Source organism: Haemaphysalis longicornis, unplaced genomic scaffold (assembly GCF_048455015.1).
Source record: "Haemaphysalis longicornis isolate Haplotype H1 unplaced genomic scaffold, Haemaphysalis longicornis Haplotype H1 scaffold_13, whole genome shotgun sequence".
In the NCBI taxonomy this organism is placed as follows: domain Eukaryota; kingdom Metazoa; phylum Arthropoda; class Arachnida; order Ixodida; family Ixodidae; genus Haemaphysalis; species Haemaphysalis longicornis.
In genome coordinates, this window is record NW_027526233.1 from 93,804,428 (window position 1) to 93,826,689 (window position 22,262).

The following is a 22,262-nucleotide window of genomic DNA, read 5'->3' on the forward strand; positions in this document are numbered from 1 at the left end:
TGTAATGCACAATAAAATGTTTTTCCATATAAGCAACATCTTTGTTTAAGTTGCGCGTCGTAAAACGGCGCACACGGACGGTACCGTAAAAATGTGCCGAAAAGGCGAGAAAAGTGTTGTCGCTCCTTTTTGACGGCCCGTGCGTGTGCGCAGTGTTTTGTATAAATAAGCAAACCCAACTAGCACAACATGTTCAACTTCTCCTTAGATGCTCAGCGTAGATGTCGGAACCTTGCTATGCAAATAAATTTTTGGCGGTTTTTATAGGGGAGCAATGTTATTTTGGTGTGATTATGACTTGCTGTATCTTCAACACCCTTTCCGGATGTATGGTCCATAAATAATCTCCATTCACATACCTCCTAGAGAACTTTAGGCGTAGTCTTTATAACACACATTTAACAACAGTTATCTCAATGTCTCTGATGGCATTTCGAACACCGGAAGGTGATTTGCGAAGACGGCGTCTTATCGTTTTGGTGCCCTTTTTGCAAGTTACGCGCATATAATTTGGCCAACGGACCCTGCAATCGTTTGCCGAATACTTGGTGGACCTTTTTTGTGAAGAAAAAGAACTTTTGGACTCTTTATCAGTTTTATTATGAAATGATTGCGAAATCATGAGTGGGGAATTGTCGAACGAAAACTCCGGTATTGTGTGTACTGCCATGTACCATTACAGAGAAACGTGATGGCGTTACTTTTTCTGATGGCCGAATGTCCGTCTCCGTTGTCGCGGTTGGTCGCAAGTTTGACTTCCCCGGTCATCTCAAGCGCTGCATTACCATGAGTGATAACGCTTCACGGCTGGTGTTAGGGGAAGGTTTAATGTTCATCGAGCAATTACGTTTACTGAACAACTGTCGCGGGTAAATCTGAGGACTCATTTTATGTGCATCTTTGAGTAAGTTCGCAGAGTGGCTGCACAATTCAAACTGAACCTAGGCTGCATGTGTGCCGAGGGAAAGCGCTTTCAATAATATCTTTATTATTTCTCTGAGGATGTCCGACCAGAACCAAACATAAACGTAAAGTGGAACCGAGGCGCTGTTTCTTTTTCGTAGCTCAAACAGAACCGCTCCTTAGAAAGCACTGAACGCAAAATGGGAACCGAAGCGAGAAAAGAAATAACATTTTCCGGTTCATGACAAAAACGTTCGCCCATTCCTTGTTAATTATACGCGGTCACCGCCACTCGGGCCTTCACTCCTTCGCGCACCATCAACTTCGTTACTTCTGAGGCGCATTCCACTTCAGCTCAGTTAGAGTTCACGAGGGTGCTGGTTTGTGCCCGTTGCTGGAACATGACAAAGAATTGGAGCACTAGGAACAAAGTGGCAAGCGAGTCGACACACACAAGGCACAGAAGGCGACACACAAGGAGTGCCTTGAGCGCGTCGGCTCGCTTGTCCATGTTTTTCTTGCGCTTCAATTCTTTCCCAGTTAAAGCTCTGCATACGCTCTCTTCGTCGTTAAATTACAAAAGGTATGCCCATAAAAGCTGCAAAGCTTCTGCTGGTAGCTAGCGCACAGTGAAAGGCTGCGCAAACAAGATTACTCACTCACTGCACCCTGCAGGTGATATTAGAGGGAGTGCATGTGAGCGAGAAGGGGTAAACTTTTATTCTGAAAAAGCGCTGATGTGAGGGCGCCCGCACTGTGAAGAGCCTATTTGTCGAGCTTGCTCTGAGCTCAGCTCACCGTCGGTGTCCTCGCAGCGATACGATACAGAACATCGGCTTTGCCCTTCCCTCGCCGCGACTGTGTAGGAACTATCGGGCCAAAAGTGCTCTACTGCCAAATCGAAGGCCCACACCGGAAATGTGCCACCGTGAAGAATTGCCTTATTTGCTTAAAAAGGTTCGCACAACTGGAAAGCATACAAACCTGACAAGTCGGACTCACAGGAGCTGCTCGGTGCCTCAGCGGTTGGCTATAATAACCAGGATGCCGGTTTGACATCGCATTCAAATGCTATTTTTATGATGTACATAGAAACAAAAACTTCTAAGTGTCGAGATTTCGACGCAAGTTAAGGTTCCCAAGAGGCATAAATTGCTTCCCCGGCCAGCAATACACAATGTTCCTAATAGCACAGAAGCACCTTCGGAGCATAAGACGGGCCAATCAAATCAGGGGGCGAAGCACCTTAGGTGTATAGGCTGACGTCGTCTCCTGTCATCGTTTCCTGTAGTCATGGTTATAAAACACCGGAACACTCGTTTTTCAACGCCTAGCGCTAGAACGTAACGTGCACTACAAGAAAACTATAATGGATAACACGGGTTCAGAATAAAGCAACATGACTTAAAGATCTCCGGGATCCTTCCTATCCGCTTCAGCCATCGTAAAGCGGAAGCAGAAGCTCTACGAAAACAGGTTACCATTTGCATTACACTCGAATATCCACCGGCCCTCGACGCTAGGACGGATCGGGTCAGCTGGTAGGTTGAAGCAGAAAAGGCAGATTCGCCTAGTTCCGCGGCCTCATCGATTACCGACGCGGAGCCCCCAGGGCGCGGCGCCGGCATTCTGCGCTCCCGTTGTCCTGTGCCACTACCCCATACTCGGGCAGATGGGGCATGTACATTGCTTAAAAATTGGTTCGATGCAAGAGAGGGTGCCATCGCTTAAGGAAGCACAGGATTGCTCATCCCGCCGGCGGCTTTCCGGTTCTCAATCAATGCCAGTCGCCAGGGCAAAAGAGGGGCGTACTATATTGAGTACACTTATATTTATTTATTTATTTATTTATTTATTTATTTATTTATTTATTTATTTATTTATTTATTTATTTATTTATTTATTTATTTATTTATTTATTTGGTAATACTGTTGAACCTCTTGTGAGGGTCGTTACAGGGAAGGAACAAACACTGAAATAACACACAGTGATGAACAGAACACTATAAAATACTACAAGAGAACGAAACAAGGAAACAAAATACGGCGAGGGAACAAAACGGTGAACAAACACTACAAACACTATATATACTGCATGCTTTCACCCTAGCGGGCTTTCATGTTAGTGGATGCCGGACGTTTTTGTAGAAATTAATTATCACGGGAAATCAAAACCAAATGGCCAACACCGCGATTTTACATTGTTTGGCATGAGGCCATACACGAATAATTTTGGCTGTTTTTTGATGTCTTCAGTCATGGAATTAACAAAATACCCGCAAAGAATATTTTGCTCTAGACGTCCTTTCCTTTGCCTAGGCTTTAACATATCCAAACGTGTGATCACGACAAAGGTAGCGGCGTGGTGGTGGTAGTAAAATAGTCAGTTTTTTAGAATGTGTAGCTAGTGCAGTTTATTTCGCGTAATTAAGACATATTTAAGTAACGGTAAATAATATATTTGCAAAAACTGTTAGCGTATGGCACGCGTTTTCTCCTTGTTCTACAAACCCTATCCCCTGACCTTGCACGCGCTGCGTGGTTTCCCTTGGATTAAAATTACTCTGAAGAAGTTGATGACACGTGGATTAAGGCAGGTCTATCCCGCGCAATCCCATTTGCCTAGGGGTCCTACTTTGTGCTTTTCGTGCTGTTTTGTTGAGCTACTTTTTTTCGGGGATATGCCTGACGGTCTAGTCTGTTTCGCTGTCTGCTACTAATGCTATTAGTTGCGAAGGGGTAGTAGAGTCTCGAGAAATTAGGAGCGTCTTCCAAAAATATTTACCTATCTGGCTTCATCCGTGTGATTACCCTTTCAGTTTGTAAACGCATAATCTGTTTTAACAATCCGCAACGTGGCACACGAAACAAGCGCGGTATTCAGGCGAAGCTGAGACGTATTCATGGTTACTTAAACATCCGTAAGAGCTCTCTCAAAATTTATTTCAATGTTTCGAGCAATGATGAGTGACCGGACGTTAACTGAAGCTCACTATTAACATTTTAAGTTACCCCTTGGATTACCGTGACTACTAACAATTTAATATATGCGGGCAAACAATCCAATTCATAGGTGCATTTAGGTGGCGGCTATATGACGTTTTTCAATGCTACAACTGATGAAAAAATTACACCTCTGAGTGTACACATGTCCTTCCGAATGTACGGGGTGACAAGCCGGGGAGCTAACCCAAGGTGTTTACCGTTCAGCGTTGTGGGCGGTTTTAAAGACGGGATTTTGATCCCAACAACACGAACACAGGAAACGAAAGCGGAGAAGCTATTTTCCACGGACAGTCGGTGGTACCCTTGGTGATGGCTTCAAATTGTCCCTAGGCCAACGTTGGAAGTGAACGAGAAAGCAGCTGGAACATTTTCACGGCATCGTCTGTTTCTTACCAGCACATGACCTAATTGCTTACCGTTCTTTATAAAATCGCAATAGTTCAATATAGAAGAAGCAGTATCTTCGATGCAATTGAATTGTGCTTACTTTTTGTGGTGTCCCTTAAACGGCAACACATTTTTTGGAACTTCAATAATACTTAAACTCCACAAACCGGTTCGCAAACCGGTTCAAGCTTGCGGTCCGGTTCCTAACACAGTTGGAGCGGTGATTTCGCCGAACCACAACTGAATAGAAACCAAGTAAATTTACCGAAACGCGAACCGTAAATGAAACCTTTTTTTTTCGGGTCGACGGGCTGCCTTCTATTGCGTCTTTTTCCTGTATTATTTACTACATTGAAGAAGCTTTCAAATGGCCCTGGCTTGGAAAATTAACTACACTAACCGCGTAATGGCTGCTTTCAATTAGCAGTGTGAACGCTTACCAATGGACAACTTTTTTAAGTAGAACGTCACCGAGAGTATACAATCTGCGCCTCTATTGATCAGGAACCAGGGCTGAGGTTGTCCATGACTTCCATTCTAGTCACGTGATAGGAATTACCTTGTTTGAAAGCTCTACTGGCGAACAGTGGGACACCATTTTAAAGGTTATTTATTATTTGAAGACATTGTCTCCCGTCATTTCAAAAGTACATTGACCGGGTTTTTATCTATTCAGAAGTTGTTGATTAGTGTGCAACCAGCCGGTACATTTCGATCCCATGCTTAGGCCCTTGGCTGTTCTTTTTAAGTGCGACCATGTTGCTCAAGCAATAAATGCGTAAAAATGTTTTTTTAATTCATTAACTCAGGTAATTTGATAGTAAAATATCTCCATGAGGCTAGTGGTTCTAAGAAAGCAACACGTGCCCTATGAAGAGGAAAATGCGGTGTTGGGAGCAACGCATCACACCTAAATTTAATGCGCTTTAAATTGAAGCAAAGAAGGAGTGGAGAAAGCGGCAATCGCATTGAAGGTAGTGCAGACAAAGACGTCTTAACAACGCTTCTACACATATAAAACGTCTGCAACGGCTTTCAATATACACTTTGCTCTGTGTACATTCTTGCATAAGAAAGCCGTATGGCTTCCTCTGGCAAAATTTTACAGCTGAATCGCCTTTGTGTAACGATGCGTTCATTAACCTAACATTCTGCAGATAGGCAACAAGTCCGTGTTCGGAGCAGCGTTCCGAGCCGTAGGACTGGTCACATCTCCAATCAAGAACATTGATCACTGATCATTACGGCTGCCGTCAGCGGCACCAAAGGGTATAGAACGCAGTAGTGAACGGCCTAATTGCTAATGTATAAAGAACAAGGTCCTTAACATACATCGCGGTATACTTTGCTTGCTTAAGCTGCTCCGGCAACCACACAATTCATAACTGAGTGGAAAAGTCGCCACGTACTATCTTTCCTTGTGTGCGCCTAGTGCGGGAACGGGGAGTGATCCAGGAGCGTGTTTTTTTTCGATCATGCCTGCCTTCTTTAATGCATTTTAATAAAGTAGGCAGCAATGATTGCAAGCTGACGCACGCACACACAGTGCAGCAGCGTAACATTTTATTCAGAGATTGCGGATATTGCCCGATGTTTAAGGTAACTCTGTATGTCTTTTTTTATATATATGTGCAATTGATAATGCGCTTTTATGTTAAACCGAGGAATAGTTACAACAAGCAGAGCGTAAGTGCCCTGAAAAATAACAAAGGAGCCCCCAGGTACGTGGGCTCGAAGAGGTACGGGCGAATTGTTCACGTGACACAAGAACCTGACGCAGGCATCGCCGCCGAAGTTCATAAACCTTGCTCCAGGCGGCCCAAAGCAAACACGAGGGGCTGACAGAGCGCCACAGTCCTCGACTGCGAAGCCCCTCAAAGCGCACGTTTTGCGACTATGCAACTTGGTAAGCGTACGCCAAGCTAGAAGTGGCGAGACCCAGCACCATTTCGCACGGGCACACTGGCTTGCCTAGCAAAGGCGAAAAGGAAGAGATAAACTGCGCAGAAGTGCCCATGTTTGGTGGATACTCGTCGTTCCGTCTAGAAGGATGCACACTCACCAATTTCCAAGCCCGAAAAGCATATACCTTTTGCCACTCTGAACGTATACGAACGCTGTTTTCTGAATTTTCTTTCTGATGTGTAAGGTGAACTTGAGGCCGGATTTGTAGGCACTAAGAAAGGGCATTTTGGGAGCCTAAAATTGACAAGCGAAACACCGTTTTACGCTCCAAACTTCGGAACAATAGGCACCATAGGTTTTCGCATAAATGCAGATTATTTTAAAAGAAGACGTGCAGGCCTGTACGTACGTCCCCAAAACCAAAATTATTGCGAGTAATGCTGACACAAAGGCGCCTACATTTGAACATTGCCGCTTGGTTGTCCCATGAAACGGCTAAATTAATCGCGATATATTGGCTCGATTCAGCTAGCGCATGCTCACATCTATGTTCAATTACCACTGTCGCTTCCTCGAGATCAGCGTATATTGAATGAGACATAAAAAACAATGCTTGAAAGCAGGGAATCCTGGCAAAAGAAGCGCTATTTGATTTCTGCCCGACGGAATTTAATTAGGACGCAACAGAAACCGACAGAAAAAAATAAACGAAAGAGTGACTACGCTTCACAAAGTAGTTAATACGCTCTTACATGAGGGCGGTTAGTTACAACTCAAGCAATTTTCCGATATAGAATGATATGCGAGTTGAATAATCAAGACCTTCCAACACTGCAAACGCCCTTCACACACTTGAAGAGCGTTTTCCAAAATTTGTATAGCAGCCAAAGGAATTGGTGGAAAAGCGTGCTTTAGAGCCCATCGGCAGTCCCAATTTCAAGGCGGAAAGAAACGCAGCTGTGCAACCAGGCTTCGCCGTCGGCCATTTAATATGGGAGTGACCGACTAACAAAGGCATCTGATGCTGAACCGTTGCGTTGAAAATAAAGATTGATTTGATTATTGTTCTACAAACAAATATGCGACTGCACATGTTTCAATAAACCTGTTTGAAGAGCACGAGGAACGCAGTCTAGAAATCACTGTGAAAATTGTGAAAGCAATAGCGAACTAACACCGCCTCCAGATTTTTTCACACCAAATTGTGCCTTTTGTCACTATATCTGAGAGTCCAATTGTGCTGGTGCTAGCGGTTGTTTTCTGCGAGTTGGTTGAAAAGAAGGACTAGGTTGAGCCTTTTCGGTTTTGGAACAGTCAATGCTGCCCGGTAAGTTGAATAAAGATCTCAAGCAGCACCCCAAAGCGAAAATTGAGGCTAAATAATGTTCGCGTAGGCACCGATATACAAAATAGGCATTGAAAAAAGACACTTATGGGTATTTACAGTCATTTAGACACAAACGCCAAATAGCTAGGACATTTATATGCACTATAAAAACTGCATAAAGCCTTTCTTAACGCCTAATTTGTGCTCATGTCTCAAAGTGGCGGGATAGGAGTGCTAGAAAAAGAATATGTATTTGCCTAAAATGTGGTCTCTAGTGGGAACACATTGACGTCTCATTTACGTAATCACCAATCATGACTCTCACCCCCGGAACTACATATTAAGACGCCATTTGACAAGTATACCGTGACTTTGAGCACCGCTTTTCTTTATTGACATAATTATTACGTATTAAACAAAGCTTTCCATGGCTCACTTGCCCTGTCGTTTGACAAAATCGCACCGCAGCAGAAATTACGCAATGAATTCTCACAAATGCACATCAAGGGCCTGAAAAATTGATTCCCCTTGTCGGAATCAAACCTGAGTCCCTCGTGTTATGAAGCCGAATTCTATATCATTGCGCCATTCAGGAGCAATCGGATGACTTTGGATTTCGAACTTTCCCTTGTACTGAGTTCGCCTTAAAGAAAGTTTCGTGTTTTAAACACATTTCTTTTAAGGAAAGGGTTTGCATTTTGTGTTCACCTAAGGGTGGTTCTGTTTTCAACCTTGCTTCGAGTTAAAGAGTTTTTTATTGTTGGCTGGAGAACTATGGTGCTTTTTATTACCTATTACGCCAACCAAGGTTGCAATCGTATATAAGTTATAACGTGAAACCTTGAAACACAGAGTTTCAATTTCCAATAGACTTACTTATTTCTGGCTGCGTTTTACATTCAAACTAGAACACTGTCTTGAAACATCACCAGCCTATCTACACCCACTGCAGGGCAAAAGCCTCTCTCTCCCATTAATCTGAAATTACCCCGGTCCTGTGATAACTGCGACCAATTTATCACCGCAAACTTCTTGATCTCATCTGCCCGTATAACTTTCTGCCGCCCCCTGCAACGCTTGCCTTCTCTAGGAATCCACTCTGTTACCCTTGATGACTAACAGTTATCTTGCCTTCGCATTACCGGCCCTGCCCACGTCCATTTCTTCTTCTTAATTTCTACTAATATGTCCTTAACACGCGTTTGTTCCCTCACCCACTCCGCTCTCGTCTTGTCTCCTAATGTTACACCTATCAAATTTCGATCCATTTCTCCCTGAGTTGTCCTCAATTTATGTTGAACCCTCGTAGTGAGCCTCCAAATTTCTGCCCCGTAGGTGTGTACCGGTAAGCTGCAGATGTCATGCACTTTCTTCTTCAGGGACCATGGTAGGCTGCCATTCATTATCTGAGAATTCGTGCCGTATGCACTCCACCCCATTGTTATCCTTCTAATTATCGTCATGTTTGGGATCAGGGGTCACAACTTTGCCTAAGTACGTATATTTGCAACAATGAAGGCCAAATACGAGCTCACTTGAAAATGCTTTTGAGGCTGAAATTACTTTTTTGAACTACAACATCGTATATGTTATTGTTTTTGGCTTTTGTTTTACAACAAAAGTAATTGATCGATTATCAAGTTTATTGTGCGGACGCTACACAGGCGATGAGGTGCGCCCACGGTGCGCCATACAGGAGGCCTCCGAATTCATTTTGACCAACCGGGGATATTTACCATGCGCGGAAATCTCAAAGACATCGGTTTTTTCGCCTTTCGCCTCTTTCGGAAATGCGGCCGCGCAGCCGGTAACAAAAACTGTGTCCTTCCGCTCAGCATTAAAGACAAAATGTGGTGTGTTTACTAGGGATAAGTATTTCAGGCCTCTGCTGATTTCGGTAGTATTATTTCTGTCTTTTTAGTACAGAAAAGGGACTTTGTAATGTGCGCAGAGCGACACCAAGTGTAGTTATTCAAGCAAGACTTGGTCTATTGGAAAGAGAAAAAAAATACACAAATTTATTCTTCAGCATGTTGGTTAATGAGCGAACGATGACTTGCTTCATCGTTCCAAAACAATGATGTGAACCTTTTCACCGTCCCGATGTTTCGGTTTCTGGGTGTGCAATGAAACTAAATGTCTTGCTGACAAAGACTGAACGTAATATTGTTTTCTTCAGAAGCAGAACTATATCTGAAGCTCTCTGTTGTTTTCTTTGACCCTGTGTGTTATCAGCCATTCTGAACGCACGCACCTCAACAAAACAGGAAATGAATAAGACGATAAGAAAGTAGTGGTAAAACGTCCATCACGTGAAGGGTTTTTTGCTTGCTGTGCTCAAATGCTTTCTTCTTTGGGTTCATCAGTGTTTTATGTTTGTTCTCGGTTTTAAATTTCTACCTTTATTGTTCCCCTACCTTGTAATGCTGCTCTGCACACTAAATTGCTTAAAATTATTTCGGCTTGTAATCGCATGTGAAAGACACCGACTATACAACAGGACAACAATTTTCTCGTTTACGCGTAAAACCTCCTTACTCCCCCTGTACACCATGCCTAACATTCCAGAGGAATCAGTTTGAAAGAAATTCCGCCATGGGGCTTGGAAAGAGCACCACTTCAATATTACTTAGCGTCATAATAAAAGGTTTCTAAATACGTAATAAGGAGAAGCTCACAAGTGTATTTATTTGGCGGTTAAGTGTGCTTGCGCGATGATTGTTTGAAAAAACTCTTACCAACATTCACCCATTCCTGCCCCAACATTTACCACTGGCAATGTCAGAAGCCAAATTGCACCACAATGTATCCGTCTGGGGACTCCCGATACCACGGTGTTCGTATTTTCTACGTTGATAAGCCCTTCCTACAGCCTCAATAGTTAATTCGCATTTACATTGTTTTATTCGATCCAGAAAGAAACATTTTCGACGCCGTCTCTTTAAGATTACCGAAAAAATATCACGTAGTTTTATTTGTCTAGCAACACTTGTTCCTTGTTTCCTTTTGTGCATATAAAAAAACACATTATCACAATAGGACTTTCTCGTGGGAAACAATTGTCGTAACGGAACGGTGCTCGTATACTGCGAAAACTAATCGCCTAGTAAAACTGCTGAGAAGCTCGCGATTTCTTTCCCAAGGTGTTGTCACTAGCAGCTGACGAAACTTCGGTTTTCCATCCGTGCGCATCTGCGCAAGATAAGGTCCAAACTTGAAGTGGTAGTTATCTGTCACGACCTGCAGCTTGTCTGAAGGGGGTCAAACTGAATACCTTGTGCTTCCTTAGCTGGTATAAATCTGGAGCACTCGGCCGGCTCTTCGAGTCTTTTCGGGCATCACAGAAGGTGCCATGAAGACTATTGTGTTTCTGGCACTCCTGAGCGCCGCTTTCGGTAAGTTTTAAAGCGTGAATGCACTAGTATAAGGCTGAAGGTCAAAAAGACAATGACAATGATATGCGTGAATAGCCAATCCCGAGGTATCCGTGAAATGACGAAACTTGTTTTTACTGCTAGGAATAGTTCATCCCGCACTGCTATTGCCAAAGAACTCAGATTCAAACATATCAAATATAAAATCGCATATAACGTTAACACCGCAGAAACGTATACACTATTAGGTAAAAACGACGCCCTGTTTACTAATAGTCACAGAAAGAAAACTGCTCTTCTCCAACTCTTTATGTGTATTCGAATTTGGAGGCGCTGTATTAATAATCAAAAGTAATCTTTTCTACGCACAACCCCTTCGTTTAATGTTTTTGCTATAAATATACCAAAACACCTCCAACTCTACTGAACTCACGTTTGTAAACGAATTGCATTATGTTAGAGATCAGTGCCCCTAAAATATTGGAATATGCTTTCAAAAAGTAATACTTTTTTAAAAATGCTTCATCTCTCTGGGAGAATAAATTTGTTTATTTAATCTGTGTTAAACTCTACTTTATTTTATACTCTAAAAAAATCATGTCTCACCTGGCGGTCAGAACTTACGAATATTTATGTTTGTGTGTGGCCTGGGTGATAATGCATTTGCACCGAACCGAATTCCTTTCATCTGGTTCGAAATTTTACTTTTTTTAGACAAACAGAAAGCCTTTACGAGTGCTAAAATTTCGGTTTGCGAATGCCAAATTTTAGGCACTTCTCGACACATTTATATTCCTGAATTCCTAAACAACCAAAGTATTTCTTTTGTCTTGTTTACAGGCGCAGGACAAAGGTGCACCTTTTATAGCGCCCTCGCTTTTCTTAAAAGCGGCATCCTTGAAGAAAATAGAAACCAAAACGGAGACCTGCGTCTCTCACTGGAATTTCTCTTTCCCTTCAATGTCTCAGTATAAAACGACAGTAATTGTGCCCTTAACGCTCCGTTGAGGCAAACATTTTGTTGCTGGAGCCATTTACCTTGGGACATATCGAGCCATGATTGTCGAAATCATTTCCTGTTTTTTGTTTTTTGAACGTTGATAAATTATTTTTAACTCATTACGGAAAGCCACAACAGTTTACGATGACCCTTCAGAATGCAGCCCCTGTAGTCGGCTGTGGGTTTCGCCCAGCCCAAACTACATGACGTATCGGTCACGAGTTTTTATAAGAGCAAGGAAGCTCCTCATCACGCTCTTAAGCAACAGATAAGCAAGAGCTTCTGAGCAAAGTGGGTGGGTGTCCGAAGAGGGCGTGATAGCCTGCATGCCATGCCTGTGAAGTGTTAGTGAAAGCACCACGATAGAGAAATTCCACTGGCGATTTTCTCACAACAGGCAAGGTCAAGGTGCAGATGTAGCGGACACGGAAGCATTAGAGCGCCCGTTTGATGGCCTGAACATTTATTTCTTGGCTTTGAGCTGTAGTGAGATGTAAGGGGGGTTGGCGTGTGAAGGCAATTGGAGATGGACTCTCGAGGCCTGCGGAGTTTCCCAAGCTTCAGGAACTGTGGGAATTTTATTTGTTCATGTCAAGCAGTGATAGAAACCAATTTTACAGAAAACAATGGGAAAATCCCAAAAACCAAGCATAAGGACACGCACACTTACGAAATCAACACCACTGGAAAAGCAGTCTACATGAAGCAATCGACACTAAGCAGGAGCGTGTTACATTATGCCGCTGTGCATATCACGAAGTATCAATAGAACTGCTTTCGGCAACCGCGATATTTATGCAATTTAGGTCATCGCCATCGGGGAACGATGCACTATTTACTTACCTATGACACATACTACTGTTCAATGTGTGGAATTTGAGGGGAATTTGAGTTGGCGGGTCGTTCTGCAATGGAACGGTCCAACCAAGATAGTAACTTGAAGAAATGAGCATAATGTTATAGAAAATGGGTATGTTTGGGAGAAATTCCGCTTTTAAACGGTTTGTTTGAAAGCCATAAATGTCTCCATCGTTTGTAAGATATACACGTGTTGCCGAAGTTCTCCAACTGAACTTATTGGATGTTTGTTGTTAAGAATAAATAATTGCCAAGACAGTGTTAGCAAAAAAACGTCTGGGAGTGCTTTTTATGATTATCGGCACTGACGGCGCAACTAACAGCGCAATCAAAATTATAAAATGGTTCAAACCCAAACAAGTAAACAGCACAAGCATTTCTTAACGGGTTTCGTAGTTCAGTACAAAAGAAAGCGGGAAGTTGAGAGCTCAAGAAAGAAAGCTAGGACCTCAATTGGGAACGAAAACTACTCCCTACGTTTTTATCTTTTTTTTTCGGACGAAATACAAGAACACCCTGGATGAATTTGATAATTTTGAACGCGCACGGATGAGTAGTATTACTGATAATCTAATACGATATTGCAACAACACAGCCGCATTCTGCAGTGGTAGCGTATATGTTTTATGATATTAAAAGATTGTATCCCCGCCGCTGAATAAGTTTGAGCTACGTGAGTCAGAGCCCTGTATCTCCAAATCAGCTGAACTGAAATATAAACAGATGCTGGCGTATGTTATGTGCTATCGTACATATTTTTACGTTTCGCAACCTGTAATGTAGTTTGGTATACCCTACCTTTGTTCATGTGTCTTATTTTCTACTTGCAATGGATGGGTTTGACAACTAAAGGCAAAATTCTGCTCATCAAACCAAAAACCATGCTTGCGCTCTTGTTTGTCAAGCGCTCGGTTTATTCTATTAAACACACCCTTTTTCAGATCTTTAGACAATTTTCGCCACGGCACAATATCATGACTTCTGTAAAACGACCATTGCAATGACATATATAGTCGTGCACGCCACATCTCATTGCACTGATATCTCTCTTCGCCTGATTGAACTCGCGAACACATTAAAAGAGGCATTTTACGGAGATCATAAATACATACGTGTAACTTAAGCAGACTCAGCAACAAGCCGCTAATCACAGTGGAGGACTTCATTCCCTTTGCTCTTTTGGCGCTTTTCGCCCCAGTCGGCCTTGCGCCATTACATGCAGCCATCATCATCATAATTAGCTTTTTCACAAAAAGACTCTTTATTGACAGGGACACAGCACTAGTTTTTTGCGGTGATTTTTGCAGTTGGGTAGTTTAGCGACCACTCGCGATTGTTGTACTTCAACGCTATCAGTTGTGGTGATGCAACGGTGTTGAACTTTTAAACCCACAGCAATGGTTTTTATCGCTCACGTTTTTACTTGCAAAGTACACCATTCGGCAGCCAGGTTTACGTTCACTAATATTATAACCTCGCTTGCTGTGGTAGCCGTACGAGATCGATGTATCACACATCAGAACATCGGACATCGAAAAGAACCCTACCAAAGCCTGGAATTTCAAGAACAGTCCGAGGGTAAAGCATCCAGAAGGTTGCACAGTGTGTCAAGCAATAAAATCTTCACAATGATAGCATTTTTTATCAGTAACTAAAGGCGTTTATTTGTACTCAACTTTATCACCACTACAGCGGCTGACTTCGAGACCTACTGTAGACCGGTGAAAGACCCCGGTCCCTGCAAGGGCTACTTTCCCCGCTGGTGGTTCAACGTTCAGTCCGGCCAATGCGAGCAGTTCGTCTATGGCGGATGCCAAGGAAACAAGAACAACTATGAGACCATGCAGCAATGCGAGCAGACGTGTCTGAGGACGAGGCGTGAGTAACGATATGATAAAAGCCGTTGTATTGATTGCGACGCGATCATCATCCTCATCATCACAAGCACCTACAAACTGTTTCGTAAATATCATATATCCTAATTGGTCACTGTATTGCAATCAACGAAAAATTGAAAGGGAAACGTGGTTCGTTATTTCCTTGGATCTTGATGCCCGGAGACACCCTTTCGCTCTGGATTGATGCTGTGCAGCACAAGAATACACTCAAAACCAAAATATTAAAAAATACACTAGCCGCTTCGAAATGCCCATCTCTACAATTGAGCCACTAAATTCGGATTTTTGTATTAAAACGTCATTTAGAGATGCCGATTAACGTGATTGCATTACTACGTGCTAGTTAGTTTACCTTGTGGGCATAAGGAAACAAAAATGTTCTTTAAGGTGGGTGTTTCGAAGAATCCTTCCTTACGAACAGGCGAATAAATAGAAGCAGTTTTACAATCTTGCACGGCAAGTGAGCAGTCTACCGGTTAATGGAACTTCAAAGGTACTGGATAAACCCACGCCGTCCCAAAAAACACCTGGTAAACGTAGGACAAAATTTGAAAATTCATTGCTAGATTTTAATGCTGAAGGTTACTGGAAGTCAATTTAGTGTGAGACGTGCTGTTTTTTTAGTTTTGTTGAGATATCAGAATATTTCTGAGTCATGACAACTTGAAATCAAAATAAAATGTAAAAAACTGCGCTATCATTCAGTACGGCAGAAAACTATTGACTCACCAGAACGCCTACATATAAGCAAAATGAAAAAAAATACTTGATTTTGCTGTGTTTTAGGTCAGCGGCATTTTTGATGTTCTTTAAAGGGACGCTGCAACACTCTTTGAGCAGTGCAAGTGAACCAGCGCGACGTTTAGATTACACTGCCAGGATTACCTGAGCCAAATATTACACCTGCACGTGAAGCGGTGAGTGCGCAAATCGCTGTGAAAGACGTGGAAAAACGAACCGCGCTCTCTTCAGTTCTCCTGATTCTGCACCCCTGGCATAGCCTAAGCGACGTCACATAGGCCATGGCGGCCCGATCGGCTGTCACTGGTCAACTTCGCGGCTAGATTCTTCTATTTCCGCCGTCGCCATCGCTCTGTACGAAGCTCTTCTATGCCTGAACCTGTAGGCACAGTTGTGCCGTTTCTTTTGTGTTTTGAGTGCGCGCGGAGCTTGAGCGATGAGCTCAATACTTCCCTTTCAACAGGACCACTCGACTACAAACGTTTATTGCTTCAAAAACGCCCTACCAGCCCGAGCGCGCGCATGCGAGCAGGCACCCATGCCTGCTTTTTTGTGGCACCAGACCGGAAATAGGCGCCTCCACGTTGCGGAGAAAAGGAGAAAACTTCCCGGACTATGATATATCGAAGGCCGCTGAAGAGAACGCCGCGAGTCGCCCCCCTCTCCGGGAGAGAGCGCGCAACTTTCGTCGCGTTGTCCGCGGTTGAGTTGAGGGGGACCGATTATGCGCGATTTGTCATCGCGCGTAGTTTCGGTGATAGTGAACGGAATTTTATAATTCTTGCGGGAGGAGATTGCTGAGACAATAGACTTCACCCCAAAATACATTCCTAGCAGTCGATGGTAACTGTTGCAGGGTCCCTTTAAGGAGAGTCTAGCCGTAATACTTCGTGATCATTCGAATAAATACTGCTTAAATTTGGCTCAAAGGCAGTGGCTCTGAAATGGCGCAAGTGTACACTCAGAATAAAAGTCATTCTAGCAATTCTTGCCACTTTCTTAAAAATTCTGCTGGTGTTTCCGTATCTCTACATTATTTGTGTGCGTTGCATACCACGGGGAGCAAAAAGCTGTGTATAAATAAAAAGTTTACCTGCGACCAGAACAGCTATTGTTGCCAGCTTATTACCGCAGAAATGTTTTGTGTGCTTGATTTTCACGTTTCTTGTATTTTAAATTATTACCGAAGAGGTAGAGGTGTCATTGGGGACTTAGGAGTACTTCTAGTTAAAGGCAGTTGCAATCCAACACGCGGTTTTCTTACCCAGATGCCACGGAAATCTCCGCCGAAACAACCGACGAAGTTGCCGCACCGAGACGTCAAGTGGGACCTACATTGAACGGTAAGGTCCTGTCAACGTCCCCTATCTGGTGTATTGATTTCCGGAAAATAAACTGACAATTCAGGAATATATGTCACCTTAGCTCAGAATATCTTTTTGACAGCATGCACAAATAATTTACGGGAGGACGCTCAGTAGGACCTTTCATGTCATAAACGTGGCTATGTAAACGATGTCCAAAAAATGATTTCGTTTTTGTGCGTGGACCATCCATACATTGGAAATAAAATGAGCTGATGGAAATGGCAGGTCGTATGCTTCAGGGTGCTGTCGAATGAGTAAAAAACTATCCTGTTTCTTTAGTACCACTTCAAATCCAAGGGTAGAATTTTGTAGAAAACTGCATGCTGGGGTGCTGGCGAAATGCAAGATAAATTGATGACAATGCCTTGCTGGTTTTCTCTCTGCTTAGATTTTCATCTGTGTAAATTTTAAAGCTTTCAAATACATAAAGCGTCCAATATGCAAGGAGAGGAGTAAAAAGTATTCCCACATTTTCACATTTTTTTTTTTAAACACAGCGCGTGTGGATCCCGTCTGCCGGCTGAAGGCGGACCGAGGACTATGCCTCGGGTACTTCCCTCGCTACTACTACAACTCCACGTTGAGGACCTGCGAGGAGTTCATCTACGGAGGGTGCCAGGGAAACGAGAACAACTTCGTGACAGTGCAGGAGTGCGAGCAGAGGTGCAAATGTGAGCAGCGCTTGAAAGAATTCATGTCTCAGCGGCCATTCGAGTAATGTTTTATGGAGGTCCTGTCCCTTCGCAGGTGGCTGGAAAAGTATAATTGGCATGTGATCGATTAAGAAAAATTGCGGAATTTTTTCAGAATTTTAGCCTTTAGGAAAATAATAAACAGATTCCGAGTGTCTGGAAAAGAAAAAAAGTATACAGCGAGCTCCGGGAAAATAACAGCTTCTCATTACGTAGCAGAATTGTGTTAATAGGAAGCCCGAAAACCCTTAACACTACTGGCAAAATCCTGACCCGATTGCTCTTAACCATTCCCAAACTCCAACGTAAATTGCACAAACCAGGCCTTAAAGTTTGAAAAGGTAATGCTTTGGTACAAACTCTCATGACGGCTTTAAAATAATCCATAAATTTGTTGGACCCGTACTATTCTGCATTGATGCTAATCACTTGCAAGCAATTGTGTGTACCGGTGTATACATACACACAAGCTTACAAACCTCATTATAACAAGCACTGATATAGCGAATTATCCTCTATAGCAAAATAAATACACACTTGGGTTCATCGCGCTTCATTTCAGTGACACTCATTTGTTTTATAACGAAATCAAAACCGCGGCAGCGACACGATTCGGCTATAACGAAGAAATGGTTGGTTCGCGCGATGCTCAGAATACGAAAGGTAGCATAAAAAGCAAAATAAAAAAACAAGATGACATGTATAAACAGTTTGTGAAACCACAGAAGCAGAAAAGGCCCTTTGTGCCTTGTCACCAAGGAAAACTTCATCCTGCAGTGCAGTAAACGCTGCTATACGAAGATGAGATCCTTCATCAAAACAACGAAATAACGCAGGCCTGTTTTCTCAAAAACCTTTACTTTGGTGTCATTTCATGTCATGTCCCCGTCCCTTTAGTTTGACAGCCTACACGAGGACTGGTAAGAATTAACTCGTTCATAGCGGGCTCCAAGACTAGAATAACGCTTTTTAGTATGTAGGATTTTTGCGCAAGCCACATTGATAACTTGCTAAGCCAATTTTGACCTCTTGTTTTACAACAAATATCAAATATAACGAACTAACTTACCGCCCCCATACTACTTCTTTATAACGAGGTTCGACTGTACTTACATTCCTAATGAAACATAAGGGCTCCCTGCGTAAATACAACAAACAGAGCAGTTTGTAAATCGAAGAACAGAGCATCCGAAAATAGTGGGGCGAACGCCAGCCGTGATGCTGGTTTTTACCACCGCCTTCCTTAGTTTGCAACCGTAAAGCAACTTTTGGAAACACATTTTTGTCTAGCACAAAACTTGTTATTACTAAGAAAACATCTTAAGTACATCCCTGCCTAAGTACTGCTGTGTCACTTCGCCTGACTATGCGAGGGTTCGTACTGGCAACAAATAAAGAGGGGGAGGGTAATTATTCGTTAATATACGGCCATGATTAGCCGTAGCTATAACGACGGATACGTGGCTCCCGAAAGATTTGGTGGCACAACCGAGTGTCCAGAACAGAAACCCGCGAATATACTGAGTATGGAGTTCTCGTGTGCACTTCGCCATTTCTTAGCGAATGCGGTAGTTTAGGATGCTACGCGACAGATCAGTGTTTATCTGCGGGTTGAGATGAACTACCTTGTCTGCCAGAAAACTGGCTGATTTACGGGGCGGCACCGAAAAGCACACTCGAGTGCATGTTTGTTCTTGTCACTGTTTTGTGATCTTGTGGATACCCAACGCAAATCGTATCTTAAAGTACCTAATTCGTCGTTTCAGGTTAGGCGGTCGTGTAGAATATTCTGCGATTGGTTCTGCTTTATTGAAGGCAACATTAGAACAACTTTGCCCCTCACATCAAAAGGTTTATCCTCGAAGTAAACGAGGGGTATTCAGTCGATTCCGCGTACATGCCTATCCGTAGAAATATAGCTCAGCACACACCCACCGCTATTATGGGCGAACGCCTACGCCAATTTCGACAGATGAGTTTGAATTACAAATACTCCAGCGCTTTGAACTTCCGCACATCTGCGTTTACGCGCTCATAATTATTGTAAGCTACTTAAAGAGCGTACTGCATGACGTCGAAGTATCAAGTGTCACTCGCACCGCTTCTAAGTCTTACAAAACGTTGCCCACCGACTTCACAAAACAGCTGAATTGTTACAGGTTTAACGAAATCAAGGCAGATAACACGAACCCGCACGTGTGCATAGGTCAACGCTTATCCGCAGAATATTTGGTTACTAGCCAGCCTCAATACAAACACAATACACCAAGAGTGATAGAGGGTTGGAGTTCAAGCAAAACATAAATTCTGGGTTAAGCAATAGATATTACACCTGACCACGTATGTGGTATCGCATACCCTTGGCCAGACCTCAGCCAGAGAAAAATTATACTGAATAGTTTTCCCTAAAGGTAAAAATTGTACTTGCGCTGTTGCCAATAGTTTCAAAGTGGACTACCCTCATCAGTAGTGACATGGCAGTAGCAGAGACTTGGGAGTGTCTTTTAAATAGCCGTAGCCGCTAGCACCCTACAGTTATAATCCTATGCTCTAAAGGCATCTGTCGGAAGAAGTAATTGACAGCCACCAATTGTACCAGAAATAAAACCCAGAGATGCCTAAACAAGACTGCTACGATTCACGAGTACCGCAAGTTTGTCGAGTTGGGCATTGTTGAAAATTACTCATCAGCGCTAAAAAAAATCGAGAAACGTACTGAAGAGCGTTGCACTTATAACTAATGTGTTTTTTTTTTCAAAAAGCCCGGCTTCTATTCCTACATGTCACCCTTATTATATACATATACATAGCAAAATGAACCGAAATGCAATTAGTCGGTTGTGTGCGCAGACGACTTCTATTTCCCGACCTGTCGGGTTGCACGACTGAGAATTCTCCTATTTAAATGCCACCGTTGAGTAGCCAGGTCGGGAAATAGAGTAAGGGTGCGCAGACGTGCGAGTGTGTTTCGTTTTCTTTTTTGTTATGCTTTATCCCCACTTGGGTTACTGATTATTGCATATAAGCCGTGTCTTTCGTCCAAATAATTTTGTTGTGCGAGCAGCGCTGTCCTGCCAGCTTGCTTTTTTTCGCCTCGTTTTTGCATTTCTAAATAATGGTGACCGGAACTGATTCCCCCATTTGGAGAAAGAGTTCCACTAGTCTCCCCCCTCAGAGCTTCAAACTGTTTCTTCAAACTGAAACCGTATCGGTTTTTCTTCCTTTCCACTTATTGTACTGGCCCTTCGGATTGCCTTAATTCCGTTATACATATAAATATATATGTATATATATATGTAATATATATATATTGTAGTAAGCATGTTGCGCCCATGAGAACTGTGATGAGCATCAGCCACAACGGGCAAATCCCCCTACGTGGACATGCTGCGCCGGATGCCGCTCGAGGAAGAGGACGCGCTCGTTCACCGTCTGTCTCGCGTAAAGCTGGTCGTTTCGGCTCACCCCGTCTGCGTCGACGCCTCGTTCGTGAATAAACGAGCCCAGCCTTCTACCGGAACGCCGACTATCTCCCTTACAATTTTTGGTGGAGGTTGCGGTGCTGCTCGGGTCCCCATTTATCTATCCTGGAGCTGAGAAACCGGACACTTCCCTCGAGGATGTCTCACGGAGGCCACCACGAGTCCACACCTCCTGTGGCACCTATCATCTGCCCTGGCACAGTCCGTTCGCGGGATCCCCCCTTCTTCAACGGCACTGATGACCAGGATGCTGAGGATTGGCTCACCATCTTCGAACGAGTGAGCACCCATAACAATTGGGACGATAAACTCAAACAGAACAACGTCAGTCTCTCCTTCACCGGTGTCGCAGAGACCTGGTATAAGAACCACGGGGCTGATCTACGCACATGGTCGGACTTCAAGACCGAATTTACCAAGGTCTTCGGGCGCCCCGCTGTTCGGAAACTGCGCGCTGAACAGTGTTTGCGCGAACGCGCTCAGCGCGTGAATGAGACCTTTACCTCTTACATCGAGGACATCCTTGACTTGTGTAAGCGGGCAAACAACGCTATGACCGAAGAGGGCAAAATCAAGCACATTCTTAAAGGCATAGCTGACGATGCCATCCAGATGTTGCTCGCGAAAAACCCTCGGACGGTTGCTGAAGTGATAAACGCTTGCCAAGAGTTCGATGAACTTCGCAGAGAGCGGGCTCTCACTCGTAAGCCCGTGGAACAGGACCATTCTCTTTGCAGCGTGGCATCTGAGGATAGGGGTGTTCTCTTCGCCCAAATCCAGCAGTTTGTTCGCGAAGAGGTGGCTCGTCAGCTGTCTCTCGTTAGCGACGTAGCGAAGCCACCTCAGTCGAATTTGGCCCCAACCATCAGGAGCGTTATACAACAACAAGTCGCTGACGCACTACCAAGCACTCGACTGCCCAATTCCGCAGTAGCTCCAGTGGTATACGCCGACATAACGCCGCAACCTACGATGCCAGCCCCTTTGACCTTCGTCGACCCAGTGCCACATAGGCCTTTCACCTATGCGGAGACCGTGGCACAACCCTACACTGGAACTATGCCGGGACCCTTCTTTGCGCCTACTGCAAGCCCTGGTAGTCATGCCACTGCCGGGGTTCAACGCGTCCGGTCCATGCATGTCGCCCCGCATCCAGTGTCTACATTCGCGAATCCTTGGCGCACGGTGGATAACCGCCCTATCTGCTATTCGTGTGGGATTGCTGGACATGTTGCACGCTACTGCCGTCGTGGCATGACGGGTGGGCGCAACGCATCGTGGCCCTTACCCTATACGCCAACACCGCCCATGGAGCACGCTCC

General features: G+C 43.9%; 1 protein-coding gene across 1 annotated transcript in view; it reads left to right on the top strand.

The window, feature by feature from the left end:
- The first annotated feature begins 10,763 nt into the window (after positions 1 to 10,763).
- LOC144164409 (papilin-like) overlaps positions 10,764 to 22,262 on the top strand; it is a 57,198-nt gene continuing 45,699 nt past the window's right edge. Inside the window, exons 1-4 of the mRNA XM_077694934.1 lie at positions 10,764 to 10,923; positions 14,453 to 14,638; positions 16,668 to 16,742; positions 17,264 to 17,437. Of these exons, the coding sequence (XP_077551060.1) occupies positions 10,881 to 10,923; positions 14,453 to 14,638; positions 16,668 to 16,742; positions 17,264 to 17,437 (478 nt within the window). The 5' untranslated portion in view covers positions 10,764 to 10,880. The remainder of the gene's footprint in view (positions 10,924 to 14,452; positions 14,639 to 16,667; positions 16,743 to 17,263; positions 17,438 to 22,262) is intronic.